Below are 12445 nucleotides of genomic sequence, written 5' to 3' on the forward strand. Positions count from 1 at the left end.
ATCAGATGGGGATTATGTACAAAGATTGTTCAATGGTACGTTTTTTTGAAAACAGGAATGTCAAAGATGTTGGCTACTCATTCTTCAGATTACCCATTGACCTGAAGTAGCCGAAATCTTTGATTGAATTGTGTAAGCTACAAAGGACTTCTCTCACAAAGGAAAGGCTAATTCCTGCGCAGCCTTATTTTCAACCCTTCACAAACGTGAGCATTGCTCACACAATCATGAATTATTTTCAGAATTTATGGTGTCATGTGAAAGTTGAGACCATATGCTATCCATACACCTAAACCTTTTCCCCCAGAATCATATACTTTTCATTCGGCAGCCATTTCAAAAGTGTATAGATTTTTTTGAGACACACGGTATAGGTAAGGCCCACTTGGTGTTTTAAGACTGAAAACATCAATACGTATACCCCAAGCAGGCACATTACACGTAAACGCGCCGTTCAAATTGAAATTGTACCAGGGGCAGATCGGGGTCGACCCAGGGAAGCTAAACAAACGCAGCCTAAGATTGAAGACTGGGATCCTGTCTTTAAAGACAGGTACCTGCTATTCAGATCCAGTGATTCCATTGGAAACATCAGCATCAAGTCGAGCGCCATGTGGAAGCTCGAGCATGCCCGAGCATGCCCAGTGGTTTCTCTCCAGATGTTCCGATCCAGCATGCATTAGCGTAGTTCCTCGGCGCCGGCCAAGCCGGTGTCTCGTTTCAGGGTGTCTACCAAGGAGAGACGTCTTAAATTGGATGCAACCATCTTCGGGCTTGTTTTGATTTGTCTGAGTTAATCTCGGTCGACCAATCAAAAGACAGATATGGAAAGCTTACTTTCGGCCGCCCGCATGCTGTGTGTCCACGTGTGTGGTGTATGTATACTATACATACAATGTGCATGAACTTGCATGTATTGTTGGTGTATAATTTGACCGCGTACCTTTAGCTAAAAAGTGAAAAACACGCCGGTTTGGAGGCTGGTCTATGGTTGTTGTTCACGTGCCTCGAAGTGTGATGCAGGTATTCAGGCTACATAAGGTACGTTCGATTAGCTGCCCTGGGTCTACCCGCGGTGCTCACTCGGGTGAGCCCCTGACGAGAGCTAATAGAACGAGCACACTCGCCCTCTCGTGGTGAAGTCATGCTAATCGGGTCACCCCCAAGTGACCCACTTCACAAGCAGGGCACTGGGGGCTGACCCGGGTGATCCAAAGGAATGGCGTCAAAGCTATTCGAACGTACCGGGGGTAGACCGTGGTCGACCCAGGGAACCCAAACGAACGCACCTATATATTGTTGGTTGTGTACATGGAGAGGTGACAAGGGTTTAATTGTTCAGGGTTTATGTCCAATTCGAAAGTGCGTAAGTCAGTCAATCCATGTGCTTTTGAATGAGGCACTTGGACCGATTTGCTCGACCCAACCGGTCTCATCTAGCATCACTGGGAAGGGCTGATGAGCTTGTACAACTTATATAATTCATGACTATAAGAAAATAATGCTGAACATTACTTAATTGTGCGGGGCATGCTGTTGTATAGCAATTATTATTATACCATTGTGCCATTTCAAAAAACGTGCTCTGAACTATTTGACATAACAACTTGAGTCTGATGATTTCAAATTTAAGGGTTCGGATACTTTTTTTGTAGAAGGACACAAACACACTGTTCACTGATTTACATTAAATTTGCACTGTCTGAAGAAATAATGGTAGAAAGTTTCCCTAAAATTATTACTTGCAGAGGTGCTGTACCTTTCGACAAAATGCGTTAAAACAGTGTCAGGAAAATTATTTCAGATCGTAAATTGTATTTACCAATAACTGTAGTTTTATAAGGGAATCAATGTGTTGTGAAGAGGTAAATTATAAAGAAACTGATTCAACACACTTTGGTTGCCATTCATAAATACCTTTTCGGTCAAAAACATCATCATTTTTTGACAAAAAAAATAAAATAAATGCCAACATTATAATTGTTAAATGATTTCTTTCAACACAACACCCCTCCAGCTATGAAATGGTAAAGCCCTTCGCCGCCCTCGGGTAAACAACTCCTTATAAGGGAATGCTGTGCGCATCGCGCGTATCGCGTGATGTAGCACAACTTTTCAGCTTTTGCTCTCGACCAATAGGAATGAAGAAACTGTCTTATAAGAACAGGTGCAAGGTCGCGTGTCACGCCCATAAATTAACACTTTTTACCGGTCATAAACAAAGGTTTATACACACCCACGTGACGCGCTCTCCATCAATAGGAGTAGCGAAACTGTCAAAGGTTTTTATGAATATCCAGTAAAAACTCCAAACACAAAAACCAAAACGATCGACTGATACGGCGTAAATTTTCATTTTTTCAGTGTAATTAAAACATTCAAGTGGTACCTGACTATTTCTAAAACTATGACATCGATCTTAACTTCTTATACAATGGATACTAGTTTATTTAGGAAAAAACTTTTTGTATAAATATATGTATCAATTAATAAGTTATGTATTCTAATGTTAATTCAAACATCAATAATGTGTTTTATTGACGATGTGTTACGTTAATGTTTAAAGGCAGTGGACACAATTGGTAATTAATCCAAATAATTATTAGCATAAGACCTCAATTCGTAACGAGTAATGGGGAAGGTCGATAGTAAAGGTTTTCTCTGTCATATTCAGCAAATGAGCAGCCAATTTAATTTTCATGCGTTCGAATTAAAGCTATTTTGCCTCTCCGGTTTTTAATGCGTTTCAAATTCAGAATTCGGTCATTCAATTTCGTTGTGGGGCATTCAAGTTCCTAGCACGCCCATTCTTTTTCATGACACACAATCATCATTCAATTTAGCAAAGCTGGTTTGACTAGAGATTTTGCTGATTTAATCATTTTCAATTTCGTAAAAAGGCAATCAATTTCGCTCACCGAGGATTAAAATAAGTACGACTAAAGAAATACAAATAAACAGATAAACTGTATAAGGCAAACCGTTTCGTACCTTCACTTTTAAATCGAGCGAACCTTTTCTTTATTTTATGTTTCCAGTATAGACTTTATCTTGGGCCCCATAAGGGTTGTTTTCTTCTTTATTTTTTCGGGTGACCTTCAATGGTTAACTGTCCAAGACCTGTCATTTGAATGTGTTTGAATGTTTTTTGTTCTCTTTTTTTTTCTTAAATGTTTTTCCAGTTGTTGTTTTTTGTAAATATTCACCAACCATCTGTTGGCGTGCCAGACATCTTGGCATATTATGTCCAAAAGTGCCAACAAATTAACCGCATGCCTTTAACGTTAGTATAAGGAAACAACAAGTTAACCAAGCGTTTTTAAGACTGCACAAATATCAGAATTGACTGCCTCAAAATGAAATTGAATGACTAAACACACGCCTCAAAAACACTCCTGCGAATTTGAATGCAGCTTCGATGAATTGTTAAATTGAATGATTGTTTTCCGAAATTTACCGAGAAAACCTATACAAAACATTGTGAGAAACGGCTCCCTCTGAAGTGACGTAGTTGTCGAGAAAGAAGTAATTTTCCACGAATTTGATATCGAGACCTCAAGTTCAAAATCTGAGGCCTCGAAATCAAGCATCTGGAAGCACACAACTTCGAGTGACAAGGGTGTTTTTTCTTTCATTATTATCTCGCAACTTTGTGACGACCGATTGAGCTCAAATTTTCACAGGTTTATTTTATGCATATTTATGTTGAGATTCACCAAGTGAGAAGACTAGTCTTTGAAAATTACCGAGAGTGTCCACTGTCTTAAACTTTTACTGCCAACGACACTTTTCGGTAGTAAGGGAGATCAAGATAAAATGCAATATTGTGTAACTAGCTCGTATTCCGAAAGTGAGGAAAATTATATTTTCCAAGTTCACACTAAGATGGTGTATTTTGTTAGTATACCTTTTTTATAGCAAGATTGGTTTCAATTTCATTTTGACGGTTAAAGCAATCACTGTACCGACATGTACATCCCCTCTTTGACATAATATTGTGACATCATCACATGTTTTATACAAAGGTGGTTCAAAATGAAACCCAATGTTTCATCTGCATTAAAAAGAAAGTGCTCTCTCATGTTAAAACAAACAAACGCAAAACTACGAGGAAGTGTTATATATTTCACCATATCGAGACGTGTTCGGGAAAAGAAGACACAAAGGAAACGTCTTCCGGTAACTTTACAACGCTGTGTACTTTCGATCACAAGTTATCATTAGTTTACCATAATAAGTATTGGTTATTAACAAAGGTATCAACAGAAGATAATCGTTACCAGTTGTTTTGTGAATTATTCGTTCTTTATTGCTTCAACAGGGTAAAGCTTTTTCCACCAATTTAAAATGTTTGAATTAAAATTGTCGGCACAATCGGCAGCCACAATGAATTATTGGTCTAAGTCTGTATCAAGGAATCTGAAGTTACAGTTGTTTTTAAGTACTGTTTAATAAACTGTAAGCTTTTTGTTGCGTAGTTTCATTTTGCATTTTATGGAAAATGAAAGGTGTAGAGTCGTTTCAAGGACTCATCATTGCACCCTCGGACGGAATTACAGGCTGCAGAAATTTCAAACTTTACCGAAAATGTAATAAACTCAAAAAAGGGATGAACTGATATTTATAGCACTGTTTACGTGACAAAAACACGTTGAAAGTTGTTGTCACAATACACGTTTGCAAAATCAAGTGTTCAAACGAAACGCCTTTCCATACTTATTGTCCTGCAAATAAAAAAACAATTAATAATAAAGTAATTTTATTCGATTCATCTACGATTAACTCATTATTATTCTATTTGTAAAAACTATATAGTTGCATATTAGTTTTTTTAAATCGTTGTCTAAAACATTTAAACGTTTCCGTGTGTTTGTATGTTAGATTTAGATTTCGTACAGCAGGAATCCAGTGAAAGACGTGAAATGGTCAGAGTTACTATGTACTTGACCGTATACAGCTAAGTGAACTTGATCTCCATAGTGCAGGGGAATCACTGCACTGCTGCTCACTTGATGATTACCTGCATCGCTTACATACCCTGTTACAATGGTGTTACCGTTCTTCATCAGCTTGACATCTAGGTAAGACCTACTTGATGATTTATGGACTGAGAACATCAATACGTATACCCCAGGCACATTACACGTAAACGTGCCGTTATTCAAGTTGAAATCAGTCCCTTCCTCTGAAAACAGTAACTCTTCAAAGGGCAGAGGATCATAGGAGGATGGAGGGTTGAAGTAGGTATTCCTCACTGCAGTGAAGGCGGACCGTCGCGTACTACATTCACCTGCTTCACCGGATTGTCCAGCTGGTCCAGGTTCACCTCTCCCCCCCTTCAAACCATTCATCCCAGGCAGACCTTGAGGTCCTTGTTTCCCTGGTTGACCGACTCCTTGCTCTCCCTTCAGTCCATGTTCCCCTTTAGCGCCTGGCTCACCAACCAGTCCATCTGACCCCTTGTCTCCTTTAACCCCGGGTTGACCTACCTCACCAGGAGAGCCATCATCACCTCTGGGGCCTACAAGTCCTTGACCATGGTTCCCATTAGATCCAGGGATCCCCGGTATACCGGCTGGGCCCTGGCAGCAAGAGTTACACGTCATTCCCGAATCAGGTGAAACTGCTGCTGTAGCCACCAGGAACTGAACTTGCATAAAAGCCAAAACAATGGCCACTGCTAACGTAATCTTCATCTGTGAAAATTGTAAGAATAACAACATTTATAGCAATTGTGTTTTCGTAGGTGTTAGGGTTGATCATTTGTCAGTTGATCCTCTCCTTTTATTATGTATTCGCCCGTAAGGTATCAGATTAGATCAAACTGCACATTAGTTGATCAACTGAATAATCGTGTAAGTTTGCTGAACTAAATCGGTAAATGAAAAAAAAAAATAATGTGTTTTTTTAAAGCAATTAAATGAGAACGCCTTTGGAGTGTTAAAACTGTTTATAATTGTTATTATAAACAGAAGTGTCGTTGCCGATCGGTTTTGACCACCGATGTCAAACTCTGGTGTTTCTGATCAGCAGAGTGTGGGTTCGAATCCCGAGTCATGACACTTATAACCTCGCCTTTCGCATGGAACGTAAAGCCGTTGGTCACATGTGTTGTGTAACGCATGTTAAATATCCCAGTTCACTTATCGAAAAGAAAAAAAAAGGGCTCGCCTCTGTGTTCCTGGCTGTGGCTGCTGATGCGCCGTAGCACCTTGTAAACCCTTATAAGGTGCTAAATAATTGGTTCTCAGAATTTATCATTTCAATAACTCTGAAAGTTTGTATATACTCAGCGCAAATTGGGTATATTGTTGGTAGATACTTCGATGTTATTATTATTTTTATTATTCGTTGGATTGCCCCTCTACGTGTGCAAACGATAATAGGTCTGTTGTAATTTGAGCCGAGCAGCGAAATGGTCCGTTTGTGACACAGGCCATCTCGGGACCTGGAAACTGGTTAATTAATACTTATTATACTAGAAGAAATGCCTGAAAAAAACATGGAGGTTGGCTTTATAAACAAATTTGTTACTATTGAAAGGTTAATTTGAGACATCACAGTTTCGACCCATACATAATGATACACAATACGTTGCCGGCGATCATGTGGTGTCACTTGGAACCATCCAGACAACATATTGACTTCAACAAAAATATGCGGCTGTAGCTAAAACAGCACTCTTGAGTTTCCGGCCGATTTTGCACATACTCTCATGACTACATCAACGTACCCTTTCAAGACGTTTGGTGATTAGGCTGGTGACTTGGCAAAGTTCAAGAATGGCGTCTCGTTCAGCACGGATCAACTCAAAGCTGTACGTGGTCACTTATTGAGTTGATCGACTTAACGTAGTTTCTACTAAATATATTCCGAATCTCATTCTTAATTATAGTGTTTTTGACTTGAGCAAAGACATTTTGTCAAAGATGGAATGTGAACCTTGGACCCATATTGTTTCGGCGCTCTCCAACTGAGTTATCAATCCATAATGTTCACGATTTACCTTTTAGCCAGCAATGTTTAAAATAGTTTTTTTTTTCCCAAATGTTTCGCACAAAATAGAACTAGAAAACATTTTACTGAGAGTACAGAGTAAGGGTAGAACCGAGAGTAAAGCTAACTTATTTCAAAACAAACCACAATTGTTTTTATATTTGCTCCTTTGTTAAGGCTGGCTCACACTATGACGATTAGGGGGCATGCTACGTTTAGCTGCGAATCGCAATTGCGAGTTTGCCGCCATTCATCGTATGTTGTCGTCAATTGTCGCTGACGAATCCGCTAGAGACCGCAGACGGCTGCAAAAATTACTCGCGTCCGTCCCCACTATGTAAGCCAACCTTTAATAAAGCTGGCTTACATAGTAGCGGGACAAAAGCCAAACGGAAAGTGGCGACCGTGAAAATCCCAAAACGTTGGCGGCAAAGTAAAGGCAAAAAGCCCAAAGGGAAAAATCATAATTAGCTGACGGGGAGGAAACGACCTTCAGCGACAACAGGAAAAGGGTCACACGGCTGGCAGCGGATTGGGTGGCGGCAAGGAACGGCAGCTGATGAAGGTGGGTTGTGGCGACGATGACGTGACTCGTTTGCCGACATCAAACGTCTGTGTGGGTTGTAAACAGTCGAGTTTGGCGTTCCCACTCTTCACAAAATTCTGGTCATCCAATCATCAGACAACGACTACCAACGAAATTGTGACGACCTCAAAACGACAATTGACCACTTGCACGCGCGTCACACGCGGCGACTGATGCCACGCTCACCATCTTGGTGGCCAATAGATTTACGTGTAAACGCAGAGTCGCCGAAATAGCGCACTTCTCCGAACAACACACGTTGATATTGACCACCAAAATGGCGCCTCCAAGATTATTTTGATGATGACGTCAGATGAATTGGGTCAATAGGCGGAATCGCACGGCATGGAAATGTCATGCGACTGATAATTGCGGCCGTCTGCGTCAAGGAAATGAGAATACGTTCTCGAACGAAATCTGAACGCAATCACAATAATTGTTTTGGCTGTCATCACTTTGCCGAAGGACACGTCTGATAATTTAGACAGTCTTCGGTCGCTAGCGGGTTCGTCAGCGACAATTGACGGCAAAACACGTTGATTGGCGGCAAACTCAAAATTGTAATACGCAGCTCGACTTTGCTTGCCGTAACCCTTAAAAACTGGGACACTGTTGTCGATATAATACTTTTGAAGAATTCGTTGACAAGACTTTAGTTTTAAGATGACCTTGTTTTCAAAAGTGATGATTTCAGCGCAGCTATGCATGCAATCAATTATCGGCATTATATAGACCTGTTCGTACTTCCTGCGAACGCGAACGGGATACGAATGTTTAAGCCACATCGCTGTTTTTGCAGGGATTGAACACATTTCAACTGATGCGAAGTAAACGTTGCGATTTTGTGACGTCAAAATTTGTAAATATTCGCATTCGCATTGCAGGAGGTGTGAGCAGAGATGTTTTGCTTGAAAAGCTATACATCATGGCAATAACGGTGCTTCTAACAAATTGCAGACGATTAATTAGCTGACCGACTCAATCACAAAACTGTTCATAACAACTAAAATGGTACAAAGACAAACAATCACATTTCCTAAAGGGTGAAGACATTTTTGTAAAACGCACAACAACTGCGCTGTAAACAAAACAAGTTTTTAGGTTCTGTAACAGTTTTCGAACGCGTCGAAAGGTGTATAGGGTTAACACGTAACAGTGTATGGGGCCAATGAGTTGTGTTGAAAGCAATGGTTTTTGCCAATTTATAAACGGCTGATGCGTCAAACTAAACTCGTCAAGCGTTTCGTTTTTACTATGATGCGTTTAGTTTGACGCATCAGCCGTTTACTTTATGTTAAGAATGTGTATTTAAGAAGCGTTTAAAAGGTGTTCAGCGCACATCAACGATTGCTGATCACACCAGTGTTTAAGTTTGATGTAGAAAATGGGCGAAACCCAATGTTTTACAACACAACTCATGGGCCCTATACAGTGTTACGTGTTTAACCTAAACCCTTAGATGCGTTCGAAATTTGTTACAGAACCCAAACACTTGTTTTGTATGGTGTGTCTTGCTGATGCGTACCATCAATTTAGTTTATCTGTTCGTCATTGTTTGTTAACGTTTATATTGTGTCAATTTTGCCAATTCTGTTGTTACATTCTTGCAAGATGTGCAACAGAATGCCTCAAAACAAGACAATTACCCTGGTAATACAGAACAACTGTCGCATAAATAGTGGCGGTTAAAGAGTTTTGTAAACATTTGGAGCAAACGGCACACCCGCCTTGCTTCGGTTGCCCCTTGCTGTAAAAGACAATCAACACCTTATAGGGTATTTATATTGTACAATGTTCAGTCTGAAATATCCCCCGCCCTTAAGAAAAAAAAAAAAAAAAAAAAAAAAATACATTTTTTATAAAATAATGCAAAGAATGTAAAATCAACAATGCAATCTCATCATTTGTTGTTACCATTCTTTACACAATGTTGTAAACGAGCAGAACGTCGCGCGCGGTTAAAGTATTGACAATGGTGGAAAAATATAACAACAGTTTTGCACAAGACATTGTTGCAGACCTCTGCAAGTAGCGCGAGAAAAACTTTAGGAAATTACGGCATGGTTTCAAAGGGAGATGCAACTGGGTGCACATGTTTGTGTACAATCACAGTACCACCACAGTTCACTAAGATAGCAGAGCTTTAGAAGAGAAGAGACCTAACCACTGCATGAGAACATCAGCTGTATCGAGTGGTGTCCCTTTGGGAGCAAAAACTGCAACCATATTGCAATAGGCTAACCTTAAACCCACTACTTGCATCTAGAAGCCAAAGCTTAAGTCCGGCATAGAATGAGAAACACTTACCTTGATGATGTGTTCTTGTAGTCCAAACCTTCTCAGCTCCTCTCTTCTGATGCAAAGTTGTGATGAACACTGCTGCTGGTGCAGCGCGTTTAAATACTGCTGCCTTTTCCTTGAAGTGCTCATCAGTCTACATCTGGGTTTTGATAGACAATCGATGAGCAACCAATCAGAGATACGTGTTAAAGTTACTGATTGAAAGCAGTGACTTACTCTATCATTGGTTTGGACGAGGCTGTATGTTGCAATTGTGGATCAATACCGTGTTAAAGTCACTGATTTATGACAGTGACTTACTATACCACTGGTTTGAATGAGACTGTGTATAAATAGATACCAAACTATACACTACATTGTGTATGTGTTAAAGTCACTGATTGAAAGCAGTGACTTACTCTATCACTGGCTTGAATGAGGCTGTATGTTACCAATGGAGCTCAATTCGTGCATTCTTCAATGGTATGATGTTTTTACATGTATATCCGCCCTGCTGGGTTGCACTGTGTGATTGCTTCCTGAAGTTCCTGGCCGTTTTCCTTCTATTTCCGCTCAATTGATGTATTTCCCTGATGCTTGTGAGTTAAAGTGCAAGTTTATTATCAAAGAAACAACTGTGTACGCAATATAGATACTGTTCAGATGGTTCTCTTTTGTGCTTCGTTAACCACTCTTTTCACGTATGGTTACGAACACTAACTCAGTGTTGTTGTTTTTTCTTTTCCGAAATCGAAATGCAATGACAATGTATTTAGTTGAGTGCGCCACCAACAGAGCAACGTTAAAGGCACTGGACACCATTATTTTGTAATTACTCAAAATAATTGTTAGCATAAAAACTAACTTGGGTATAAGCATTGGAGAGATATTAATACGATAAAACAATGTTAGTTAACCGGCTCTCTCTGAATAAACCTAGTTTTTGAGAAGAAGTAGTTTTTCGAATTGTTAAGGTCTCAAACTGAATGCATCTGAAAGCACACAACTTGTGCGACGGGGGTGATTTTCCCATTATTCTCTCGCAATTTCGACGACCAATTGAGCTCAAATTAATGTTCACGGGTTTGTTAATTTAAGAATATGTTGAGATACACCAAGTGGAAAGACGTGACTAGTGCTTGAAAGTTTCCTAATGTGTCCTGCCTTTGCCCTTAAAGGGTAATTTTAAACTGATTTTCAATTGTATCCTTTGTTTTCTCAGAGTCTACTACCACTGAAACGCACAAATGCTTTTTGGGAAACAAGAATGTTCAATGGCGCAAAAACAATCAAATGAACACATTGCGATTTGTATTTATTTACTATTAATTAACAATTGTTGAAGTGATTTTGATTAAGGACTCTTGTTTAACACGTAAGGCAGGATTCCGCCTTGGGCCGGTGTTTCATGGAAATCTGTCCCCGGAGATTCTGTCCCCATTTTGGGCAGGTGTGTCAGGAGATTATGTTCTCCCAAACTTCCCAGCCCCCTTATACGGCAAACTTGTTACAAACTAATTGTGATAGCGCCCTCTGTTAAATCACCCTCACTCAGCCCATGTTAGTTTCTCAAACAGGGGAAAGATTCTTCGGCAGCAACTGATGCCACTGAGACGCCGGCAACCCATCCGGGCGCCTAGTCCTGGAGAACTGCGCGTGGCCCTTGAATTGCGAGTGGCAGGAGATTTTGTCCCTTGGAGATGGTTTCCTCTTCTTACAGTGAGCGGTGACCATGGTCGTTTCTTAATTCTGAAAGCACCCTCTCTTGATTCAATCTGCTTCAGACCGTATTGATATCAGAATCTCCGAGGAAAAATCAATAGCACTCCGGGTCTTCGTTATAACTGCGGCCCCTACCAGCCTGGGAAACCTAGGAGGGGCCAGGTCATTTAGTTTGTTTGCAGTTTTTCGGAAGCAACAAGAAAACAACATGTTCGGTCGCCAGTCAAATAAGACGAGTTGTGTTCCTCCGACAACAAGGCCTACAATCCCGGCCGAAATGCTTGGTCCATCCATTCCTACGCAATAAAAAAACATTCCCTGTCCACTTGCCACTGACAATAAACATCGTCTCCCCTGCCCCGTCGCCCCCATCCCAATGTTGAATCGTACGCAGAAGACCGGCATTTGGATCCAACATTGAAAGTGGGGCAGGGGGGCCCAAAGAGATATGGCCGGGATTATAGTATTGGTTCCAACACCGCACACTGTACGTTTGTAGTTGAAAACGGTGGTCGCGAGCACACACACAACCAAAGTTTGGATCTGTACACACCTCACAGTGTACATTTTTGATAAATTTATACATAGAGGGCGCTTTGTAAGTACAATCTCAATTACATAACACCACAGAGCCAAAGCACCCTTTACGCACCCTACTACATAGGGTGCGTTCGATTAGCTTCCCTTGGTCGACCCCGCGGTGCTCACTCGGGTTAGCCCCTGACAAGAGCTAATCGAACGATCACCCTCAGTGGTCAAATTATGCAACAAAAATAATGTGTTTTTTTCCACAGGTTTGTTATCTTATGCATGTTGGGATACATCAAGTGAAAATACTGGTCTTCGACAATAATTACCAAA

The 12445-nt window shown here is 40.5% G+C and overlaps 1 protein-coding gene and 1 pseudogene across 1 annotated transcript; both read right to left on the minus strand.

Moving 5' to 3' along the window:
• Positions 1–12445, minus strand: part of LOC139950945 (alkaline phosphatase-like) — a 446069-nt pseudogene that overhangs the window by 380795 nt on the left and 52829 nt on the right.
• On the minus strand, positions 4884–5696 carry LOC139950300 (uncharacterized). Its single transcript, XM_071948920.1, has one exon. The coding sequence runs from the start codon at positions 5694–5696 to the stop codon at positions 4884–4886; it is 813 nt and encodes a 270-aa protein (XP_071805021.1).

Source organism: Asterias amurensis, chromosome 18, assembly GCF_032118995.1.
Source record: "Asterias amurensis chromosome 18, ASM3211899v1".
Lineage (NCBI taxonomy): Eukaryota > Metazoa > Echinodermata > Asteroidea > Forcipulatida > Asteriidae > Asterias > Asterias amurensis.

Excerpts from the sequence above, each read along its gene's own strand:
- LOC139950300 (XM_071948920.1), bottom strand. The coding sequence starts at position 5,696 with ATGAAGATTACGTTAGCAGTGGCCATTGTTTTGGCTTTTATGCAAGTT.